Consider the following 26,313-nt stretch of genomic DNA (forward strand, 5'->3'; position numbering starts at 1 on the left):
CTGAGTGTCATTCTGTCTCCAGACCCAGCAGGCTCAGTTTGTGACGTGGCAGTTTGAGACGGAGTACAGAGGGAGGGACTTCACCGCCGCTGTGACCGTGGCCAACCCAGACGTCCTCCGAGAGTCAGGTGAGGAGGAGAAACACACCTTGTTACTCTGTACACCAGACCACACGGCGTCAGCCAACATTTAATTTGTATTTGGTTGGGATCAGTGTTATTCGTTTTGGATCTCTTAAGCCCGATCGGTACCGGGCCGAGATTTATTTCATGTCACAAATAGATCAATACAGTCTGTATTAATAGTAATAATAATACATCTATTTTATATAGCGCTTTTCCAGATGCTCAAAGACGCTTAAGTATTAAGAGATGTTGTGTTTCTTTTTCAAATGTAGCCAAGAGTAAAGACCCTAACCCTATCAAAAAGTGTATATCTTCACCACTACGTTTGTTTACCAATGATTTTTAAGTGGTATTAGCTAAATATGAGCTTATTGCACCAGAAAACGGGATGATTTAGACGCGAGGACAAGTGAATGAGAATGGATGTGTAAGATTATCAGCAAGTAAACAGCTATTTCTGTTTAAATTCTGAATTGACTGAATTGAAAGTGAATTGATCTCAACCCTGGTATACAAGAAAGAACCATGTGTAAACCCTCTCCCCACACCTAAAGCTTTTCTGACTCCATTCTACTCTAAACACGTTGTCTGATCTCGTCTGTTTGTGTGTATTTGTTTCCGGGGGGACAGTGATTCTGGTAGCACACTTCCTGCAGAGCGTGTCGTCGGGGCTGGTCCTGGGAGGGGAGCTGGTGTACCACCGAGGAAGAGCTGAAGAGGGAGGCATCCTCACCCTGGCTGGACAGTACTCCAGTAAGACCTTCCGCCTGGGAGGAGCGTACACTAGGGTCCGAGTACTGAGTGGTACCGGTTCCAACACGGTCGGTACGCTTCATTACTTCAGGCAACCAACTTGCGCCTAGCCACGCCCCCGCGGCGACGCGGCAGCGCCAGAGCGGAGCGGCAGGTGGCAGCGGCGGCAGCGGCGCGCAGGTTGCCGCACGCAATCCCCCCTGTTTTAACATCGCCGGTTAGCTCAACTCGTTCGCCGCCTTGCTGTGGAGCCTGCGGTCCAGTTGGTGACAAGTTCGAATCACTTCAATTTCCTTTTCTTTTTTTTTTTTACGTTTAATTAATTTATCGCCTCTCTATATAAACGTCTTTCTTTCGCCGGTTAAGTTTAGGCATTCTTTCGGAGTTGGTTAAGGTTAGAGTTTGTCTTAGAGCATGGCAATATTTCTTTCGCCGGTTAAGTTTAGGCATTCTTTCGGAGTTGGTTAAGGTTAGGGTTAAGTTTAGGCATTCTTTCGGAGTTGGTTAAGGTTAGGGTTAAGTTTAGGCATTCTTTCGGAGTTGGTTAAGGTTAGGGTTAAGTTTAGGCATTCTTTCGGAGTTGGTTAAGGTTAGAGTTTGTCGCAGAGTATGGCAATAGAATGCAGCCTATTTCCGCACTGCCGCTCTCTCGCGCTGCCGCGGTCACATCAGAGAAACGCTGAACGCAAGTTGGTTGCCTAAAGTATTGACGCCGGTCGGTACTAGTGGTGGCTAGGGTTGGGCATCGTTTGGATTTTAACGATTCCGATTCTCCATTTCGATTCCTGTTCTAAACGATTCTCCATTCCGATTCTTTGAGGTGCAGGTCAAAACAGGTCGCAGGAGATTTATTTTCTTTGAAAAATCCTTTATTTTTTTCATACTATTCACATTGTCAGTTGACTTGATACAGTTTAATTTGGTTGCTGTACTGTAACTATGTTCCCACTAGGGGTGTAAAGGTACACGTATCTGTACCAAACCGTTTCACCTAAGGTTCAGTACGGCTGTGTACCGAACGAATACAACTGTATGTTAACCACTAACAACCGCCCACCGGGGGCAGTTTTTTTCACAATCTAATATAATTATTTTTTTTATTTTTTATTTAACAAATCGATTATTAATTTCAATATAGAATATTCGTTGAAAGCCCTACAAGTACAATTAGTTACTGCACACTACATCACCCCTGAGTGGAACATGGAAAGCCAAACTTTCCCCCACTGTACCGAAAACCCGCACCGAACCGTGACTGGTTTTTGTGTACCGTTACACCCCTAGTTCCCACATTTCTAAGATATTTCTTTCACTCAAAAGTAGGCCCTATGTTCCCACAGCCCTATGGTCCCACTATGTTCCCACATTTCTAAGATTTTTATTTCACTCAAAACGTGGGCCTATGTTCCCACAGCCCTATGGTCTCACAGCCCTATGTTACCACATTTCCAAGATAAAAAAAAAAAAATTAGGCCCTATGTTCCCACAACCCTATGGTCCCACAGCCCTATGTTCCTACATTTCCAAGATAAAATGAGGCCCTATGGTCCCACAGCCCTATGTTCCCACATTTCCAAGATAAAATGAGGCCCTATGTTCTCACAGTCCTATGTTCTCACATTTCCAAGATAAAATAAGGCCCTATGTTCTCACAGCCCTATGTTCCCACATTTCTAAGTAACGGTGTTGAGCTTGAGAGAGTTTGGAAGCTAGCTCCTCCTTCAAGTCTCCAACCGCGGGGTTGTCGGACGAACCCTCTGCTACCAGAGGACAATTGGATAATAGGTTGGGTGTAATTATCTACCAAATGAAGAGAGAGGGGGGTAAAATCAGATACAAATTGATGAAAAAAGGAAATGTGGGAACATAGGGCTGTGGAAACATATAGGACTGTGGGAACATAAAGCTGTGGGAACTAGGGGTGTAAAGGTACACATACAGTATCCGTACCGAACCGCTTCAGTGTGTACCATACCGTACCGAACGGCTGTGTACCGAACAAATACAACGGTATGTTAACCGCCCACCGGGGGCTGTTTTTTTCACAATCTAATATAATTATTATTATTTTTTCTTTTTAGAATATTCGTTGACAGCCCTACAAGTACAATTAGTTACTGCACACTACACATCACCCCTGAGTGGAACATGGAAAGCCAAACTTTCCCCCCACTGTACCGAAAACACGTACCGAACCGTGACTTCAAAACCGAGGTACGTACCGAACCGTGGTTTTTGTGTACCGTTACACCCCTAGTGGGAACATAGCGATGTGGGAACAAAAGCATGCTCCCGTGCTAAGCTAGGCTAGCTTGCAGCCGGATAACTGTTCTACTGAACACACAGGAAAATTGGTATCCATCATCTTGTCTGACTGTGGAGAAGACGGTAAGCACATTTATGTTGAGGTGTTCCTTTAAGAAACTAGCAGCCTCTGAATGCCATTGGTAGCTGCCTTGTCTGTCATATTTCATATTGACGAGTGAATTGTGTGCGTAATTAGGAGAATTAGGAGGTGTTGGTTCTAATTCAAATTACATTTGAATCTAATCTAAGATGGGCCGAGCTCCACCACCAAAAAGGTCCTTCTCAAGACTACACCTTTCAGCGTTCCTGTTCTGGCCGGCGTGACGTGTCCTTAATAATAATAATAATAATTTCTTAGTTTTATATAGCGCCTTTCAGGAAACACAAGGCGCTTAGCAGAAGAAGGGCACAAACTAGGGGGAAGGACATCAGAGGGACAATTGGGTAAAGGAGGGAAATCAGGCAGATACGTTTGGTGAAGAGGTGAGATTTGAGTAGTGATTCAGAGAGTCCTGGGCCCTATTCCCCGTACCTGGTTCAACTAAGTCGATCAAGAGTCCCATTATCCAGATTCAATTAACTCGATGTTTGAATCCGGGATTTTCCTGTTCCTCGAAGGTGGATTCAGTCCCGTTCATTTGAACCAGACTTGAGACCCAGGATAATTGCGCGCGCCCGCCTCAGCTGAGAAGACAGCAAGTGTCAATAGCAGAAATCCTGATTTTCTAACGGCATTGATTGATTAATTGATTTAAAACTTTATTAACAGATTGCAGTACGGCTCAATAGCCTCGCCGACAAGTTAAATGCATAATCTATAGGCAAATTTTAAGTCCCTCATTACCCCAATCAATCAGATTATATTTCTTTAAACTTGCCTGCTGGCAGTAGGTTTATCAAATGAGATCTTGCTAGCGAAAATAATTAGTTCAACAGTTTCAGAATAAGGATACGGCTTTCTTATCCATTGATGGATGTATGGTTGATGTTTCATTTGTCTGGCACCGTGGTGTGATGGTTGGTCATTTTGCCTTTCACGTGGGCGACCCGCGTTCGAATCCCCCTTCTTCTAGTTTTCTTTTTGCAATGTAAATATTTCAATTTGGTGCACGTTGAGAGCTATATAAAGAATGACATCCTCAATGCATGTAGATTTATAATATTTTAATTTAAAACTAGGCTACTTTTGCGTATATTCATTAATATTATATTCCAAAAAATTATATTGGAAACGCGGGGTTTCGAACTCGGGTCGTCGGGTTGACAGGAGTGAGCACTAGCCGTTGCACCACTGTGCCAGATGGGATATATTCATTGTGTATCCATCAATGGACAAGAGACCCGTGTTTAGAATATTTTTCTTTTGAATGAAGTTTTATCTCTTTATTCTCAAATGCATTAATGTGACGTCAACGGCTCATTCAATTGCTCAAATCCGTCAAACAGCGCATCTCATCAGACATTTTAATCCCAGTTACAATATCACAATAACGTGTGAGTGATGATACAATTCAACAATCCTCAGATTCCTCGTAATTCATAATCCACAAAAACCACAATCCCCACGCATAGACACTTCAATTTTATGCTTGAATGAAACACAATCCGGGCGCTCCGTTAAGCAAATCTACAGCAGAGAATATATGAAACTAATCAGAGCCAAACGGCCGATAGGTTTCATTCATTAAAAATATCCCTGCGGGATTCACATTTGCAATGCGCCGTTATTAAAATAACCACATGCAGCGTGTATCGCGACTCCGAGCGCCGTATATGACGTGCATTATTTTATTTAGGACAAAGTAAATCTATAAACTGAATATGATTTATTATCAGCATTTAGTTCTATTATTATACATTTCAAAAGCCCCCTCTAGGAAAACGAAGCACAAAAACATAATTCAGAATGGTATAATGGGATCTAGACTGTGAGAAATATTTCAGGAAGCGAGCTGGCATTTCTTTGCGGGGGCGTGGCCATGGTTCATCCAGCTAACTGAACTTAACCCTGCTCCGGACCAGGTTCAAACTTTCTGATCTGTTACCATGGTGATTTAGAAAATCCGGCTTCGGGGAACAGAAAGGTCTGGCTTAAGTCAAGCTATGCTGGAAATTATCCGGCTAACTCAGTTAGCCAGGTACGGGGAACGGGGCCCAGGGATGTAGCCTTGTGGATGTCGGGAGGGAGGGAGTTCCAGAGGGTGGGTGCGGCTCTGGGACTGACCGTGCGCAGGTTGGTGGTGGGGATGGAGAGGAGACCGGAGTCAGAGGGAGCAGGACCTCCGCTCGAGTGGCGTCTGGGGGAACTTCAGTTCCCTTGATAGGCTCGGAAAGCGAGAGAGAGCAGCTGCCTAGTCTGTTTCTGGTTGCAGCCTATTTTCTATATCTGTGTACAGGACCCAACTGGGTGGCCACGCTGAACGCTGGTAAAGGAGGAGCTCACGCCAGCTACTATCACCGTGCCAACAAACAGGTAATGTATATATACTAGGGGTGGGGACGATACATCGATCCAGATCAATACATTGATCTAATTAATACAATGATCTCATGAAATTTTACCAAGCGCAGCTCTGGCAGCTGGATTCGTGCAAGATCATCACGCGAGATGTGAAAACAAACCATCTGGCAGAGTCAGGTTAGCGAGATGGCTAACAACAACAACAACAGCAGTAGCACGTGAAACGCCTGCGTGTGTAGATGTTACAGCGCGGCTCCAGAGTGCGCCTATTTGGTCGCATCTTGCGACCCGAAATAAGTCCCTGCTTCTTTTTTTTTTCTCGCAACGGGTCCAATGCATCTAACATGCTTGCCATTCCTGTATGCCCATGTTGCGTTAAAAACCTAAACTAACGTTAGCTGCTTATGCTAACTAAGCTAAGCTAACCCTGCTCAGAGGCATAGAGTTCCATTAGTGAGGAAAGGGGGGGGGGGGCTGAGCCTCTCTCCCTCTCTCTATGTTCAATGATTCTTTTATTCTATTTATTTTTGGGCTTTTCTGTATTTTTCATCCATCCCAATTTACTGTAGTCGTTATGCCAATTCCCTTCCTGGTCGTTGCACACACTGTTGGCCTGGGGAGGGTGTAGAACTACCACATGCCTCCTCCAATACATGTGGAGTCGCCAGCCGCTTCTCTTCACCTGACAGCGAGGAGTTTCACAGGGGGAACGTAACACGTGCAGAGGTTTGCACTATTTGCCCCAGATCCCCTCCCTGCTGAACAGGCGCCCCGACCGACCAGTAGGAGTCTCAGGAGTCTCTTTGGAAAGACCAGATGAGGTCAGAGGAGTTTGATAGTATTCTGAGTATTCTGTAGTTTACTGAGGATGGACAGATAATGTTTTTTTTGTGATCAAATCTTTTTTATAAAAAAAAATCTCCCACATGAAGACACAACACAATACAGTAACAATAATAATAAGCAAGACTTCACAGGACAATAATAGCAATAATAATAATAATAATAATAATAATAATAATAATAATAATAATAATAATAATAATAATAATAATAATAATAATAATAATAATAATAATAATAATAATAATAATAATAATAACAATAAAATTGAAATAGTACAAAATTATAAAAACAGAATATAAAATAAAATTATATTGCCACAGACATTACAAAAGACATTTCTGGCCAGTGTAATATTTGTCCAGACATCATCCCAATCAAACTCAGGGTCCAGTTCTGGAATGTGCTCCCGCCAGCCAAATTAAATCGAATGGGAGGTTCCTTTACGTGGACCTGAGCAAGAGTGTATCGAAATCTGAAACAAAGCCCCTTGAGTTTGTTCTGTCTCCGATGAGTCTAAAAATAAAAGGGTGTGGATGTAACGGTTGACCCCATGGGACCCCATGCGCCCTGAGCGCCGCTCTTAGCTGTAAATAAAAGAAAAAACGATGCGCCAGGAAGGTCATAAAAATCTCTTAGGTCTTGAAACTCGTGAAGGCCGGTTTTATCATAAACATCCCCCAGAGTGTGGACTCCTTTCCTTTCCCACTGAGGGTTGTTAATGGGTTTATGCCCAACAAGTAATTGTTGGTTATGAAATATTGGGGAGTCGAGGTGCCACGGGCATTTGATGGTACAAGACCTCCGTGCGTTACGCCCTGTCTGAATCACATGGGCGATGATAGGACCAAACCGTAATTGACATTTTCTAATCAAGGTGTTGGAATATATTACATCTTGTAGTCTTTGTGGATAGACTGTTGCCTCCTCCAAGGTGCGCCACGACACAGCAATCTCGGGGATCAAACCAGTTAATCAGGGGCCTCAGTGAGAAGCACCAGAAATATAATTTAAAATCCGGTATTGCTAGACCCCTGTCCTGTTTCCTACGCTGAGTGGTGGTTCTTTTGATTCGCGGTTGCTTGTTGTTCCAAATTAACTTAGATATCGTAGACTGTATTTTGCGGCAGTAGTCGATTGGGGGGAGGGGTAGGGGAGCATTGAGCTAACAAAGTTTATTCTGGGTAGTACGTTCATTTTAATAATGGATGCTCAGGCTTCTAGTGAGTTGGGGAGGCTCAACCATCTATTGAGATCCTGAAGTATTTTGTTGTACGTGCCTGTATAATTCTGTGCCTGTATAATCCTGCATACAAATAAAGTTACACTCTCATAGTAGACAGACATAATAAAGTTACACTCTCATAATAAAGTTACACTCTCGTAATAAAGTTACACTCTCATAGTAGACAGACATAATAAAGTTACACTCTCATAGTAGACGCATACATAATAAAGTTACTCTCATAGTAGACACAGACATAATAAAGTTACACTCTCATAGTAGACAGACATAATAAAGTTACACTCTCATAGTAGACACATACATAATAAAGTTACTCTCATAGTAGACACAGACATAATAAAGTTACACTCTCTCATAATAAAGGTACACTCTCATAGTAGCCAGACATAATAAAGTTATATTCTCATTGTAGACAGACATAATAAAGTTACACTCTCTCATAATAAAGGTACACTCTCATAGTAGCCAGACATAATAAAGTTACACTCTCTCATAATAAAGTTACACTCTCATAGTAGACAGACATAATAAAGTTATATTATCATTGTAGTCAGACACAATAAAACTACACTCTCATAATAAAGTTACCCTCTCACAATAAAGCTACTCTCATAATAAAGTTACCCTCTCTCATAATAAAGTTACACTCTCATAATAAAGTTACACTCTCATAGTAGACACAGACAGACTGGACCGTGTGTGTAACTGTGTGTTCCAGATCCAGGTGGGTGTGGAGTTGGAAGCCAGCACGAGAACACAGGAGACCACAGCTTCCTTCGGCTACCAGATGGAGCTACCAGAAGCTAACATGACCTTCAGAGGTAAACAATAAATATAGTTTTCTCAATTTAGATCCATTCTGAATATGTGAATCAAATCAAATCAAATCAAATTTATTTGTAAGGCCGGACACGTCTTCTTTAAACAAGTCAAGAAGAAACATCACAATAAGGCAAGAACAAAACAAGAACACCATAAAATGTAAAATAAATGCAAAATAAATAAATGCAACACTCCCAGACATACCCCATGTGAACAATAGGAAAAAATGCACCACAGGCAATGTGGACGAGAGAAACCTTAGAAGGTCCATTCAAGGGGGGGATCTCCCTTCTTAGATGTCGGTGATAGTAGTGTTGCAATAAAACAGGCGAACAGTTGGTAAGCATGCACTCATATGTGAAGTGAAACACAGATAAGTGCATGCGATAGCAACTGAATATTTTTTTAAGATTAAAGATAGAGCTGATAGCGATAGCAACTGAACATTTTGAAAGATTAAAGATAGAGCTGATAGCGGATCTATTTGAGGCACAGGGGCGGCGCAGATAGGGTCGCATCCTCCCGGTCTTCATCACGGGACGTCCAACACTCTGGTCGTCACTCCGAGACAGCCACTCACAGGGAGACGGGACAGGCGTTAGACAGTTTGCGTGATTGTGATGGGCGGACATAGCAATAGATACAAGTGGTAAGCATATATGTGAATAGAATAGATATATGTAGTAAGCATATATGTGAATAGAATAGATATATGTAGTAAGCATATTATGTGAATAGAATAGAAGTACTTAACCCAGCAATGAGCGTCTGAACCACGTTGACAGACCACGGACAGAAGACGGTAAGAAGCTGATCCATGGCCTCGGTGGTGCACGTAGAACAGTCACTGCAATCTTGGCCAAGACCCCGAGACATCCACCACCTAGGTCAGCACTACGAGACAACCACTCAGAGAGAGGGGGGGTTGGGGCGGGGGGTTGGGACAGGGGTTAGAGAGTTCCCATGTTTGTAGTGGGCGGAGATGGAGCAATAAATACATGTAGTGAGCATATGCATACATGGTGACAGTGGAATCATAGTATATAAGAAAATTGTGAAATTGAGTAATAGATAGAACTACTGCAAGCGTATGGATACAGGATGAGATACAAGACAATAGCTTAGGGCCGTATGCCCCGGGGGGCAGGAGAAGCCACTCAGAAGGTTCAGCACTGCAGGCCAGACAGAAGGCGATATGAAGCTGTTCCATGGGACCGGTTGAGACAGAGACAGAGGTTAAAAAGGTTCTCCCATGTCTGCAGAAAAGCAGACATGGGAGCAGATAGACATCCTAACTAAACTAGACAGATTAATCTAAGGGTCAGTCCCCGACCAGGTGAGATCAGGGTAGGTTGAAGGAGAGAGAGAAAAGATGGGTCTTAAGCAGGGATTTAAAAGCTTCGACAGAGCAGGCGCCCCTGACGACGGCAGGTAATTTGTTCCACAGGTAGGGAGCGCGGTAGACAAAGGCTCTGTGGCCGGCGGATTTCTTTTTAACCCTAGGAATCGATAGAAGCCCCGCATTTTGTGAGCGCAGAGCAAGAGCGGGCGAGTATCGAGAGATGAGATCGGATAGATCGAGCGGTGCGAGCCCATTAAACATTTTGTAGGTGAGGAGTAGCACTATAAAGTCAGATCGGGAGTTGAATATTTTTTATGCTTGAATTAGGTAGGCCTGAAAAAAGTGCATTACAGTAGTCTAGACGTGATGAGACAAAAGCATGAATTAGGGTTTCAGCATCAGCCAGAGTTAAAATAGGGCGAATTTTTGCGATATTACGAAGAGATGGAAGAAGGCAATTTTGGTGAAATCTTTTATATGTGCATTAAATGAGAGGGAGGAATAAAAAATGACTCCGAGGTTTTTTATGGTGGAGCTCTGGGATACATGACAACAAGTATCAAAGTTGAGGGAGATGTCCTCAAACAGGCCTCTGTGGTTTGGGGGGCCAACAATTAACATCTCAGTTTTATCTGCATTAAGGAGTAGAACGTTTTGTGACATCCACTTTTTGACGGCCAGCAGGCAAGCTTCAAGATTTTGTAATTGGGAATCTGTTTCGATACTCATTCGCTGCAATATGGATATACCAGCTGCTCTTTCTCGCCTGCTGTTTGATTTGATTTGATTTGAAATATTTTATTTCGAACATGTAAATAAATACAAACAATATAAAATCAAAACAAATCATTGATCTCAGGAAATTAAATAAAAGAAAAATCAATAATAAACAAAAGCAAAACATAACTCAATTTACATGTTCGAAAAGGAGTAGGAAGAAGTATACACTTATTTAATCCTACCCCTTTTCCACTACTCAAATGAGTACTAATTTAAAACCTTACAAAACAAATATATATATATATATATATATATATATATATATATATATATATATATATATATATATATATATATATATATATATGCACAGGAATTTTACATATTGTTTATGTGTTTATGTTTATTTATTTGCACAATTAAACAACAAATATCAGTTGGAAAATGTTTTATATTAATGTATATTATATATATATTAGGGATACTCGATATTGGCTTTTTTACCGATACCGATATTGTCCAACTCTTAATTTCCGATACCGATATCAACCGATACCGATATATGCAGGTAATTAACATTACATATCTCTTGTCATGGAATTAACACAACATTATGCATACTTTTGACTTTTGTGTGTGTGTGTGTGTGTGTGTGTGTGTGTGTGTGTGTGTGTGTGTGTGTGTGTGTGTGTGTGTGTGTGTGTGTGTGTGTGTGTGTGTGTGTGTGTGTGTGTGTGTGTGTATGTGTGTGTGTGTGGTTGGTGGTACATGTGTGTGTATGTGTGTGACATGTCTAATACATGTGTGTGTGGTCTAATACATGTGTGTGTGTGTGTGTGTGTGTGTGTGTGTGGTTGGTGGTACATGTGTGTGTATGTGTGTGACATGTCTAATACATGTGTGTGTGGTCTAATACATGTGTGTGTGTGTGTGTGTGTGTGTGTGTGTGTGTGTGTGTGTGTGTGTGTGTGTGTGTGTGTGTGTGTGTGTGTGTGTGTGTGTGTGTGTGTGTGTGTGTGTGTGTGTGTGTGTGTGTGTGTGTGTGTGTGTGTGTGTGTGTGTGTGTGGTTGGTGGTACATGTGTGTGCATGTGTGTGACATGTCTAATACATGTGTGTGTGGTCTAATACATGTGTGTGCGTGTGCGTGCTCGGTGGTCCAGGCATGGTGAACAGCAGGTGCATCATCGGCGGCGTTCTGGAGAAGCGTCTGGCCCCCCTCCCGGCGACGCTCACCATGGGTGCCTTCGTTAACCACCGCGGTGACAAGCTGCAGGTGGGGCTGGGCGTCAGCGTGGGCTAACGGCTCCTCGCGCCAACCACCGCGCGCTTTGGTGGAACCCATGATGACTCAGGAACTGCTGACTCAGGGCTCTGTTGGCGAGTTGGGTCGGAGAGAACTGAGTGGTTCGGAAGTGTTTTATTTTTTTCCATCAGGACCCGTGGATCTCTTATGGGTGAAAGGCGTTATGTCGCCCCCTGTTGGTTGAGATTTGTGTTCAAATCCCGGTGGGAGAGGGCTTGAGCTCTCCATAGGAATTTTACATATTGTTTATGTGTTTATGTTTATTTATTTGCACAATTAAACAACAAATATCAGTTGGAAAATGTTTTATATTAATGTATATTATATATATATATATATATATATTAGGGATACTCGATATTGGCTTTTTTACCGATACCGATATTGTCCAACTCTTAATTTCCGATACCGATATCAACCGATACCGATATATGCAGGGTTTCCCCCCCCCCCCAAAAAACTGAATAATTTCAGGTAATTAACATTACATATCTCTTGTCATGGAATTAACACAACATTATGCATACTTTTGACAATAAATAAAATCAGAATTTGTTCGTACTTGCTTGCCTGGGTAAATAAAGGTGAAATAAATGTAAAGAAAAATGTAAACCGATACAGATAATTTCCGATATCACATTTTAATGCCAATATCGGCCAATAATATTGGTAGGCCGATAATATCGGACATCCCTAATATATATATATATATATATTATGTGTGTGACCACCAGGCCCAGCGGTAAGAGACTGTCTGGAAGTCATATTGCAAGAAGGGGGGGGGGGGGGGGGTTCTTTTCCATATTATCACAGTTTGAATGTTTAAGAACATATTTGCTGTGACAGCTAACAGTTATAGTGTCTCTAAATAGTAAAAACATTTGTTTAAAAAAAGGCAGTTTGGGGGCGCCCCAGTGGCGAACCACATAGCGCGCTCAGCCGCGGCACGGCCGACCCGGGTTCGATTCCCGAACCCGTCGTTATTTGCCGAATGTCTTCCCCACTCTGTCTCCCATTCCTCCTCTCTCTCTCTCTACTGGACTGCCAGTAGATAAAAGCGATTTAATAGCTAGATTCAAATAAGCATATCTTCTTCAAATATTTTCAGTTTACATTCTGTACTTTCACAAATCTGAAGAATTACAGAGGGAGACTTGTGCCACGAACTGCTGGGTTCGGTCACATATATATACACACACACATACACACACGTATGTCCAGGGGCGGACCTAGCACATTTGGCGCCCTAGGCGAGATTCACCACTGCGCCGCACCCCCCCCCCCCCCCCCCCCCCCCCCAAAAGATTTTCTTTTATTTTTTTGTAATTTTTTTTTTTTTTGTAATTGTTTTTTTTTATGGCTTTTGCCTCTTCATAGTTCTCTAACGTTAGTCTTTCTTTCCACAACGCTCAATTCTATAAACACTTGACCGATACCCATCAATGCACAGCGCTCTAGCATGTTCTGACTGTGAACACCTAAAGCTGAGGCTCAGACCGACCGACCGTTTTAGATTTTTGGCTCATTTTCCCTTATGTTAGAATTTTTTTTATGTAAAAATAATGGTTGCAGATATAGAGGGGGGCGCCAAAACTGCACAGAGAAAAAAAAATTAAAAATTAAAACTAATTTTTTTTCTTTTTTTGCCCCCCTCTGGGTGGCGCTCTATGCGACCGCCTATATCGCCTGTAGGAAGGTCCGCCCCTGCGTATGTCACATATATATATACACACACACACGTATTTATTAGGGGTGTAAAGGTACACGTATCCGTACCTAACTGTTTCAGTGTGTGCCGTACCGTACCGAACGGCTGTGTACCGAACGAATACAGCGGTATGTTAACCACTAACGACCGCCCACCGGGGGCTGTTTTTTTTCACAATCTAATACAATTATTATTATTATTATTTTCGATTTAGATTATTAAGTCGATTATTAATTTCAATATAGAATATTCGTTGACAGCCCTACAAGTACAATTAGTTACTGCACACGACATCACCCCTGAGTGGAACATGGAAAGCCAAACTTCCCCCCACTGTACCGAAAACCCGTACCGAACCGTGACTTCAAAACCGAGGTACGTACCGAACCGTGGTTTTTGTGTACCGTTACACCCCTAGTATTTTATACAGGTCTGAAACAGTCTTGGGCCATCTGAAATTTGTTTTAAAATTTAAGTATGGGCAGTAAGTGTGTATTGCTCAAAAAACACTATATATATACCGTTAGAATAAATACAAATCAACATTGATACAATAAAAAGAACATCATAAGTTACTGACATCTTGTGAGGCTAGAAGAACAATTCATTAACCCTTTCACTGCCACACTACAGAAGGTTAACCCTTTACTATCACACTACCGACGGTTACCGTCGGTAGTGTGACAGTAAAAGGTTAACCTTCTGTAGTGTGGCAGTGAAAGGGTTAACCTGATGTTGTGTGGCAGTGAAAAGGGTTAACCGTTTGGCAGTGCGGCAGTGAAAGGGTTAAGCTCCACCAGCAGCTCTCACCTGGTTCCGCTAATCAGCAACAAGTTGAACCAGGTGGGTTGAACAAATCAAGAACATGGAATCAGACTACGCGATGACTGGGAGCCAATCTATAGATATCAATAAGGGTTTGGTATTAATAGTTATTGTATTAATTTATTCTAATGTTATATAGTGTTTTTCAGAGCAAATAAACACTCACTGCCTAGATAAATACAGCAACTTAAATCTAAATTGCTCAGGTAGTCTAAGACTGCTGTACAGTACTGTATATACAAATGTTTTGATTGATTATGAGTATCTGTTAAAGATTAAATCAATTTATTTATGTATTTACTTACTTATTTATTGTATATGATAGTTTATAGCCCTATCAATTAAACAACATTCTGGCAAAGTTAATTCATATAATATTAGAATTCAATTGTATTTTAAGTTGTATTTTACTTGTCAATGGTCAAATTAATGGAGAATTACTCCAGGGTGGAGTGCAACCAGCAGGGGGCACTAGTTGTCACGTATCCTTCTAATAGTGCACTCCAATCAAATAAATGCAGATGATTTACTCTGCCCATAATCTCTACCATACTCTATCACAAAACTATAAACTATTAAGTCAATTATTAAATATAGCTCAGTGAAATTATGAAAACGATACATTTGAAATTAAATTATCACACATCCCAACTCTTTAACCTCTTAACTGGTGCCAAGAAAAGTGGCCATTTTTAAACTTGAACTTGAGGACTGCATATTGCATTTTTTTGCAAAGCTGATCTTTATACTTTATACATATAGCACATGCCTGGTCTCTTTTGAAAGATAACATTATGAAGTTTCTGATACAATAAAAATGCACTTTTACTGCTAATGAAGTAGAGTAACATTGGTCTGAACTTACCTTATTTTTTTCCTCAGCTCATACCAATTTTCTTGGATATAATTTTGGATATTGCAACTACTACAGAAAAACGTTTTTCTGTAGTAGTTGCAATATCCAAAAGTATATATCCAAAAAAATTGTATGAGCTGGAAAACACCCTGGGTCCATAGCCTGAAGTCTTATGTAGTACATGTCCGAATTTCATAAAAGTCCATTCAGAAATGAGTGATTAGGAGTGATTTTGGTAAACTGGGAGAAAAAAAAGCTCTACCCGTTTTCAGTTTTCTCATCGACTCTAATGCATTCTGCGGTTTTTTCTCTTCCTGTTTTCGCTCGTGACTTTTCACCTGATTCGCAGATCCCCATGTGTGGTATCATTGGAAAGCCACTCTCATTGGCTACAACCCTGTCCAATAATTTTCGAGATCACCAAATGATTGACAGAGCTAGAACCCCGGGAGTCGCAGGTGGTAATCGGAAAAAAGAAAAGTCCGCCGTGTACTTTGGCGCACGCCTCACATATCGACATGTAGCTCGAGAACCGCAATCGGCAGGCAACAAATAGGGCTTTAATTCTATATATATATATTGTATTAAAAAGTATGCACACGAGCCGCTAGACGCCAAAGAGTTGTGTCGGGGGTCGGGCCGTTGCCAGTTAAGTGGTTAAAGCTGCAATAATTATTTCCGTAGATTATGTATTACGTTTATGTATATTTAATGTTTGCCTATGTTCTTCTACCGTAGGAGTCTCTCAAGGTAGCAGATTCATATGGTTCCACCTCTTCAACTGGTCTGACATTTGACGGTTGAGAAAGATTAAAGATTAAAAACAAAACCAAAAAAAGGTAATTTAAGTTAAAACATTTACCCTTATTGGTTGTAACCGTATACAAATTAAATAATCTATACCGCCGTCAAAGATTATGAATTTACACAATACGGTATGGCTATAATACTTTGATCTTCAATAGGCGGCTGCAATGGGGGAACTCACAGGTGTAACCTCCGCAGGTCTATAATTAATTATACCAAATTAATTTGTACAAGACCGTTTATAGTTTTTGGATATGTGAGATTTTGGGCTTAATAAATCAAATTGGTGGACTTCCTTTTAAATTGTGGAGTTCTGGTAAAGTTCTGGTCAATCCTGATGAATTCCTCATGGTCCCCTTCGCCACGTTTACAAGCTGTTCTGTCTGCCAGGTCCCACACTGCTGTAGCCTAGTCACTTAGTTACTCTACTAGGCCTGTAATGGGTAGAAAAACATCGTCAATGGACTCATCTGAACATGGTGGTTGTCAGGAGCGTGTGCTTAATCCATGGTATCCTGTCCTACTTCTGGACAAAGGAACAGGTGTGTCCAGAGGGAGAGACAAACGGCGACGGATTGAGGAATGACCCACGGGATTCAACAAACGTGATTTGAAATTGGGATTGCAGGGTTCCTCCTTTACTATACAGGTCAAGTTTATTTGTTTGAATGTAGAATCTGTAATGTCCATCAGACAGTGACCTATAGAACCCCGCTTTGGTACTACACTTTGTTTACATGTGTTGTTTTTGGTCCGATTTTGTGGGTTTGCTTTTGCGAAATAGTTCATCACCCTCAACAACTGCACATCCTGCTAGCACACTTGTTAGTTTATAAACAACGTCTGACTGAAGGCTGTTTGCTGTCGACCCTTCTTCTTGCTGTGGGTGAACTAGGAACGAACAAACTTGACAATCACAACTACATCAATTGACTTGAAATTAATCGGAATTGATGTTTATTTAATTTGTCAATGTAACACTGTGGACTAATAACGTTGCATTTATTCAATTATATCAGCCCTGTTCAATTTGTGTACCCGACAGGTCTACATAGGATCAAACGGATCTATGGTAAAAATGTACAATTTCATTATTAATTGAATCTCAAATAATCTCAATCTAATGTAATTGTTACATCTCTACGCCAGGGTTTACACTTTTCTTTTATTTATATGTATTTTATCATTTGTGTCAAAAATAATGATTGTGATAATGAACATGGTTTTTTCCCATTCTACTGTCCAGAGACCGTCCCCAAATATGTCCCCATCCCATACAAACATTTGTACGGTCCCTGGGACATCATGAGCCTTCATTTTAAGCCCTAGTGGGCCTACTGGGTCTGGAGTGAGCTAAAGTACTGTATGTATATAGTTGCACACATATGGGACTATATTATGTCCGTATGTTACTGTACGTCACACCACGGTCAAATAGTATTTGCAAATAATTAATACTATTTTTGGGGAGTACTTTGGTGGTGACAGTGGCTCAGGTGGTAGAGCAGAGTCCCGGTTCATGGTCGCCTCTGCCGTCAGTGTGTGAATGTTTGAGTGAATGGGTGAATGTGAGGCATAAGTTGTGAAGTGCTTTAGATAAATGCTGTTTATTATTATTATTATTATTATATAAATGCAGTCCATATACTATTTACCAACACTAGATGGCCAGTATTTACCACTCAGATAAGTGTCATGTAACGGTTGTTGGTGACAGAAACTAAATTGAAAACTAAATCTCTTACAGTTAATTCACAACCATCCCAGAACTGTCCCTAACTACATCCTGAACTGAAGAGGAACTGGCCCAAATGAAAATAGAAGATATAGTTATATATGAATGTGTCAATGTGGTATATGACCTACTGTCTGTAGACTATTTTGTAGACCTAGACAGAGTCCCCAGACCACCTGGTTTCCAAAAGCAGGTTAAGACAAGCACCAATGCTGTTTAACCCAGGTCTGTCTGATGTATAGATACAGTATATATACACACATGTAGACTGAACTGTTGAACCCAGGTCTGTCTGATGTATAGATACAGTATATATACACACATGTAGACTGAACTGTTGAACCCAGGTCTGTCTGAAGAACTGTATGTACTATGTAATACTCTGCACTCTTGTCACTTCATCTGCTTATGGATCACGTGTAGATGTTATTATTTAAGAATTATGTTATGGTTTTAGTTAAATAAAAACTTTATTTATTGCTATCGTAGATCTTTTTATTTATTCGTACATGGAATTATTACAGTCCAACAGTACATATTTATATGCTCCACTAAATTCCATGGCCGAAAGGAACAGGAAGAAGAAAATTCTTATTTGTGCCTGCCCCTACACTTATTCTGCAGAAATGGAAACATCAACACAATTAAATTAACATAAATAAATACATGTTAATAATAATAATAAATTCAATTTGTACCGCACTTTACATTTGTAGAAATCTCAAAGTGCTTATTACGTAACCATTGACTACAGGAAGGCTCGTTAACTTGTCAATGTTACACAATAAGGAGACGGCAGCCAAAGTATCTAAATAAAGAATATTTTAATTAATAGTTACCATGGTTTTTCGTAACTGAAATGAACATCAAATAATAGACAGATAAACACAGGACTATACAGACAGGATCAGCACCAGACGGAAGGGATGACAGACTACTTATACACAAGGGGATGACGAGACGACACACACCTGGGTTAATGGTAATTGGATACACCTGGGGAAAAACAATGGGGACTACACACTAGGACAGAGGACTACATCTAGACATGACACATCACACTAGGAACGCCTGATCAGGGCACATGACACACATAACACCCCCCCTTAAATTTATGGCCATAACCCCAGAATAAAAATGGGGAAATGGACATAAACAACAAAAGAGAAAAAAATACCACACAAAATAAATAAAGGGAAAAATAGTGGCCACTTCTAAACACGTCTCAGACAAACTTCATAGACTACGATATTGCCGCTGCACTAGAACAATGTGACATCGATCGGCGCTGCACTCTGCAATCTGTCAATAACGTCCTCAATCGATCAGGCAATCAGGCAGGACGAATGGGCAGCCCCAGCCCCACTCCTCACCAGCCCGCCCCGCCCCTGGAAAACAGAACAAAATTAACAAAGAGAAACACAATAGGCCACAAGACAGCTCCAACACAGAGCCACCTCCCATGCGGAGGAACGTCCAGCCTCGCTCCCACCACTGCTTCAGATGGAACAATGACGGCCTCCTCCATTTCCCTCGCTCCCACTGGAAAGAGAAGACTCACAGCATTGGCATCACTCACATTGTCATCACTCACATCAACACTAGATGGGGCCAACACACAAGCCGACGCTGACGTAGAGGGCACAATAACAGGTGCAGCCACTACTGAGGCTGGCACCGGCGTTCTAGGCGTGGGAAAAAGGATAGGGATGGAATTGGCAGTACTGTCAGGCACCGCGTCACTGCCCGACAACCCCATGTCAAATAAATCAGCACCACCCGTCATGGCCGTCGTACGTGCATCTGATGGACCAACTCCCGTATGCACACACGCCAGAACGTCCGCACCAACAGGCCCCGCTGAAACGCAAATGACATCTGATGTTATTAACATCTTACCCCCTGCCAGGTCATTACCGAGGATCAATGACACCCCCTCGATCGGGAAACGGCTATCGACCCCGATAACGACCGGTCCCGACACCAGGCCCGACTCCAAATTAATCTTGTGTAGCGGCATTCTCATAACATGTCTACCAAAAGCTCTGACCCTTATCCCAGCATGTGCTTTTGATCTGTTATCAAAGGGTAACACATTCCTACGGATAAACCGATTGAGACGCAGCAGTGTCCCGTAAGATAGTCACAGGGACCTTCCTACCACCTTTGTAAAATGATACCAACCCTCTACTAATAAAGGTAAATAGGCTGCCGCCATGCCTTCACCCACAGCAGTGGGCGTCGCAAACTCGCAACCAACGATATTTGTGTCATCTGTGTGGTAGGACTGTTAACCCTGTGAAGGAGAGCATAGCAATTATCTTTTATATGCCCTTTTCTTCCGCAATGAAAACAGACACGAGTGTGTGTCCCCAGACCTCGCTCACCAACTCCACCTGCGTCCGCATGTGTTAACTGCTCGCTATTGCCAGAGGCCCCCAGTTTACCACCGGAGCTCCACCCCGGTCTGTCCTCCCCACCAGGACGCGTGTAACTGTTCCGCAACAGTAAGTGACTTCCGGGGTAGGCCTGATTGGCCCCGACAAGGCACGTGACGCGCAACTTTCTCTGCCGCGCGGCACGCTCCGCGGAGCCGAGCGGCGAGCTTATGGAATTACGTAACCGTCCAAATACGCCATGACTCTCATTTGGTGCTATAGCTCACCTGGCAGAGCAGCGGTCCTGCGATCCTGCAGTCCGTTGTTGGTGAGTTCGAATCCCATCAAAACTTTTTTTTTTAACGTGATTTTTTTTTTTAACGTGTATTCTTTCGCCGGTTAAGGTTAGGCATGGTTAAGGTTAAGGTTAAGGTTAGGCATTGTTTCGGAGTTGGTTAAGGTTAGAACGGTTAAGTTTAGGCGCTGTTAAGGAGCTGGTTAAGGTTAGAGTTTGTCTTAGAGAATGGCAATATTCTTTCTATCATGGTTAAGGTTAAGGTTAAGGTTAGGCATTGTTTCGGAGTTGGTTAAGGTTAGAACGGTTAAGTTTAGGCGCTGTTAAGGAGCTGGTTAAGGTTAGAGTTTGTGTTAGAGAATGGCAATAGACAGCCTATTTCCGCGCGACAGCTCTCAGCAGCCTCGTTGCGCGTCCTGAGTTTGCCGCGTCACGTGCCTGTCGGGGCCAATCAGGCCTACCCCGGAAGTCACTTACTGTTGCGGAACAGGTACACGCCACCAGGACAGCCAGGCTTGACAAACAGCACCCCGTGTGTTAAAACAAACTCATCCGCCAGACCGGCAGCCACAGAGCATTTAGCCACCTTCCGTTCGTTGATATACATCGCCACATTATCGGGCAAACAATACGACTTGAATTCCTCCAAGAGGATGAGCTCCCGCATTTTAGCCAGGGTGTCCACTTTCTCCGACGCGCACCACCGGTCAAACAACAGCTCTTTCTCGTACGCAAACTCCACATAAGTCTGCGAGCTGCCCTCTCAGAGCCCTGAACCGCTGCCTGTACGCCTCAGGCACCAGCTCATACGCCCTGAGAATCGCAGCTTTGACCGCCCCGTAGTCTTGGGTATTCGGGCACAGGGACGCATACACATGCTGGGCTTTTCCCGTAAGGACACTCTGGAGCAGCAACGTTCAGTGTTCGGCCGGCCATCAGTGTCGTGGCCACAGTTTCAAACATGGAAAAATATTTATCCACATCTTTCTCCAGAAACTGCGGCACGAGACGGAGATATTTGGCCACATCGAACCTATCCTCAACGTGTGGGCGCACCTCTGCCCCAAGCCTCCTGAGAGTTCGAGTGTGCGCGCGTGAGTGTGCGCGCGTGAGTGCGCTCCGCCTCAGCTTGGTCACGGTCAACACGCTCCAACTCGCGCGCATGCACACGTTCCGCCTCCGCGCGCACACGGTCCGCCTCCTCACGCTTGAACCTGAGCTCTTCAAACCTAAGCTCCAACTCCAACTTGCGCAGCCCCAGAGAGCCATCAGAGACTTGGTCTAACTCCTCAAAGTCATCGGTGTCGTCATGCACCACCTCTTGGGTGGTCAGAGCCTCTACCAATATCCCCCGCTGCTGTGCTTTTCTACCCGGGGCCAGCTTAACCCCATAATGGTCCGCTATTCCCGCCAGCTCATCCTTCGTGCACACGCCTAACAACCCCACTGTCGGCCTGCGCACAAAGTCTGCCACTGGCATTTCTGAACCGGGAAGAAACAGGGAAGGAGAAAACGAGGGATACCTACAACCACAACCACCATATATCAAAACAAACGAAAACAATCAACCCCTAACTAACCACAACAAACAAAAGAAAAACGGCTTCACCCTAGCGTCTGTATAGTCCTGGTCGCGTGTTGCTTATTGACAGCGGAAGAGTGCAAAAATGCGTCCTGGTCCCTACCTACTTCGGCCACCGCTCCACTACCAACCCTGGTACTGTATGTACGATATATAAACAAGCGCTGGCACGACCGCCTAACCAGTGGCGTCGCGTGGGTAAAATAACAGGGGAAGCCAAAAAAAATTATTAAAAAAAAATTATTAAATATTTTTATTAATATATTTTTTTTTTTTTTTAAGTCAAGTAGTCACCATGTACACTACAGTATGGCTCGGCGGCCAGTCAAACTTTCTTAACAGATTGCAGAATGGGTACAATACAGTACGGCTCAATACACACAATTGTATAAGGGGATGCAGACCAGAGAAAGACGTTTGTCTTGTTTACATCAGGGTCCCCCATTTTCAATTCATACTAGTGACATTTATGACATACAAGACATCATGACATCAAATATACAGTACTGTTACCCCTAGATCCTGAGCAGTGGTGCAGTGGCAAATTGACAGTAGGTCAAACGCTCCACGCGCGTGCGCGCGCATGCACAGTTTTTTTTGGCTGCTCTCGTCCTGCAGCTGGATACTATTGCCTCACAGCGCGGCCGTCAGCGCGCGGCCCAGAGAGCGCCGCTGGCTCTGCGGCTCTGCAGCTGCATGCTTCTCCGGGAGTCCGGTTGGATAATGCCATGTAAAAAGCGATTGCGCGTACTTCAGCCTCAGTGAGTGAGGTATCACTGAGTGATACCGAGTGATACCAGCACTGCAACACTGATCCTGAGTCCTGACAGAGTATATACATATGATGGGGAGGGGACTGTACATTAGGAGGGGGTGGGTGGGTGGGAGAGAAATATACATACGGCCGGTGTTGTTTTCGAGGAGGGACTCGGGAGTAGGATTCCGCAGAACACCGGGAGAGAATATGACTGTCTATTAGACAAACGTGACAAGACAAACGTATTTCTCTGGTCTGCATCCCCTTAACAATTGTGTGTATTGAGCCGTACTGTATTGTACCCATTCTGCAATCTGTTAAATAAAGTTCTCATTCATTCATTCATTCATTCACGTGTCTGTTGCGCCGCGCGCCCAGCCATCAGAGCGCTCCTACTGTAAAATGCGGAAGCAGTCATTTCAGCCTCAGTTTTACTCGTTTATAAAAATGATTTAAAATGTTTATTAGCAACGCCGAGCTTTCAAACCCCGCCGCATCTGTGTGTGAAACCCTAATGGAACGCTGGGTACCTTTGACATTTATATCCGATATATTTTGGACCCACCGCTAGCTTTTAAGCAGTGCTTGATGGTGCACATTAACCTGGCTACTACGGAGGAATAAGTTACTGCGTATTCCAGCCCCTGGCTTGCATTGCAGTCATGAAAGGGTATACAAGCTTGCCTGATAATGTTAGTTAGTCCTTAGTCAGGCTGCTCAGTTCTTACCTGGTCAATAATGTGGTCCTCCTCTTGCCAGATAGATTTGTTAAATCATAATATCCACAGTGGTGTGCTCTGCGCTGGTCCTCAGTACTAATGGGATGTCACGTTAGGTAGTCAGGTGGAAACGTGAACTTCTGACCTGCCCCGCCTCCAGGTGGAAAATATGCTGAACGTCTTCCTCCCAGCTCCGTTTTAAACTTTTAGGGTGTGGCACAGTGGCAGTCAGCTCGAATCTGATTGGCTAGGATCGGATTTGGAGTTTGGACTCACTCTATAATGCTGGAAGCCTGGAGAAAGAGACCTACCCACTGCTTCTCTCCTATACTAGCTGCAGTAGTGAGCACAGTCTGACAGTGTGTTAGAGGGAGTGAGAAGGAGAAGAGGGAGACATTTATATAAAAAAAAAAAAAAAAAAACACAGATGCACAGATGAAAAAGAATGTAAACTATATTAAAAAAAAATTATATTTTAAATTTTTTTTTTTTTTTTTTCATAATTTGATATGAATTGATATGAATATAGGGAGGCATGGCTTCCGTTGGCTTCCACAAGGATTCGCCACTGCGCCTAACACCTCCACACCTAGAGGTATTCGCAAATCAACCACTGTCATGTGTCCAAAAAAAAAAAAAAAACCCATCCCCAAACGTTCTCAACCCTCACTATAGTACCCCTATATAAGTAACCACTATACACACGCCGGCCTAGGAGGAGTCTGACAGGGTCCTTCTAATACCCCGACCGCATGTGGTGTGTGTGTCCCCAGGCGATGGAAGGTACCATATATAAAATGGTCCAACTGCCCTAGCTGGTTGAGAACGCTCCCTATTGGAGAAGTATTTGCCAAGGGGGTCTAAAACATGGGTCACACACACGACAATGCCAACCATACCTCACAGTGTGGATCAAGCCCAGCGGCCATCACCAAATGCTTGCTCCGAGTCGTTTGGCCGAGCCCCCATATTACGTAACCATTGACTACAGGAAGGCTCGTTAACTTGTCACAATAAGGAGACGGCAGCCAAAGTATCTAAATAAAGAATATTTTAATTAATAGTTACCATGGTTTTTCGTAACTGAAATGAACATCAAATAATAGACAGACAAACACAGGACTATACAGACAGGATCAGCACCAGACGGAAGGGATGACAGACTACTTATACACAAGGGGATGACGAGACGACACACACCTGGGTTAATGGTAATTGGATACACCTGGGGAAAAACAATGGGGACTACACACTAGGACAGAGGACTACATCTAGACATGACACTTCACACTAGGAACGCCTGATCAGGGCACATGACACACATAACAGTGCTACAGGAGATAAAGACAAAAAGTTAAATGAATAAAACAACCAATGAAATGGAAGAACATAAAAATAAAATAGATTAAAATAATGGAAAAAAATGAATAGAAGTAAAAAAATAAAAGAAAATTTCAAGCTAAAGCCTTGTTAAAAAAAATGTAGGCCCCTTTTAAAAGCCTTGACGGATTGTGGTGCTCTCACGTGGATGGGGAGAGCATTCCACAGTCTGGGTGCGGCAGAGCAGAAGGCTCGATCGCCCATGGTGTGCAGCTTAGTCCTGGGGGCTTTGAGGAGGTAGGCTGTGCCGGAGCGGAGGGAGCATGAGGAGAACTGGGGGGTGAGGAGTTCCTTGAGGTAGGCAGGGGCACCACCGTGTACGCACTGGTGAGTGAGGAGGGAGACCTTGTACTCGATCCTGTGTTCCACGGGGAGCCAGTGAAGTGATCTGAGGGTGGGGGTGATGTGATCATATTTGCGCACCCTCATCATGATCCTAGCAGCGCTATTCTGGATGGTTTGCAGTTTTTGAATGCTTTTACTAATGTTGTGTATCTATCAGTTAAATAGCATATTAGGTTCACTAATTGCACATTGGATCAACTGTGTCATTGACTTGTCATGGTTTTTACTTGGTTTGGTGGTCCTGTGGTGGACAGCTGTCAATCACTGGACTCTGGTTAATTGCTCCTTGGTAGGGCAGGTGTGTGGGCTTGATTGCACCTGATTCAGTGCAGCTGTGCCTAATGGTAGCTGAGTCTATTTAAGTTTGAAACTCGCAGGGTTAGTTGCGTTCCCATTCCCTTTGTGTTGGCCAGGGCTGGACTGGGACCAAAAATCAGCCCTGGCATTTTTGGCCCAGACCGGACCACCATAATCGGTCGGACACCACCCACCAGTACACCAGCCTTGCTGTCACCTTAAATATGCGTACCTACTGTACTATTCCCCCAAACTAGGGATGTCCCGAACTCCCGATCCGATCTCGGGATCGGGATCGGGGGCCGATCACGTGATTTTCAGAAGATCGGGATAAAAAAAATCAGGATTTTATTTTTATTTTTATTTGTTTACTTTTTTTTTTATTCAACAAACATGACCATGTTCACGTCTTAAACTCATACTGAGGCCTTAGTTTTGGTTTTAAATTGCATATCATTCATTTATTTATTGTCACACAGAATAGAAGAATTTTGCCAAAACAAACGCATTTCCTTTGATTTAATTATACATCAAATGATTTATGTCAAGGATGACAGACGATGGCGCCATTGCTCTCATGAAGCAGCAGGTTGGAGGCGGAGTTTTTAGATTACTCCGGTTGCAATGCCTTGCTTGAATGAAGTTAACTTTTCACCTGGATAACGTCAACATTCAGGGTGAATGTAATGTGATAAATTGGGACGG

At 42.9% G+C, this 26,313-nt stretch overlaps 1 protein-coding gene across 1 annotated transcript in view; it reads left to right on the top strand.

Moving 5' to 3' along the window:
* The window catches only part of LOC311233251 (mitochondrial import receptor subunit TOM40B), a 29,761-nt gene extending 17,535 nt beyond the window's left edge, over nucleotides 1-12,226 (top strand). Inside the window, exons 6-10 of the mRNA XM_084320188.1 lie at nucleotides 23-128; nucleotides 756-878; nucleotides 5,582-5,658; nucleotides 8,454-8,556; nucleotides 11,782-12,226. Of these exons, the coding sequence (XP_084176314.1) occupies nucleotides 23-128; nucleotides 756-878; nucleotides 5,582-5,658; nucleotides 8,454-8,556; nucleotides 11,782-11,921 (549 nt within the window). The 3' untranslated portion in view covers nucleotides 11,922-12,226. The remainder of the gene's footprint in view (nucleotides 1-22; nucleotides 129-755; nucleotides 879-5,581; nucleotides 5,659-8,453; nucleotides 8,557-11,781) is intronic.
* The last annotated feature ends 14,087 nt before the right edge of the window (nucleotides 12,227-26,313 follow it).

This window comes from Notolepis coatsorum (genome assembly GCF_963971535.1).
Source record: "Notolepis coatsorum genome assembly, chromosome: 8".
Lineage (NCBI taxonomy): Eukaryota > Metazoa > Chordata > Actinopteri > Aulopiformes > Paralepididae > Notolepis > Notolepis coatsorum.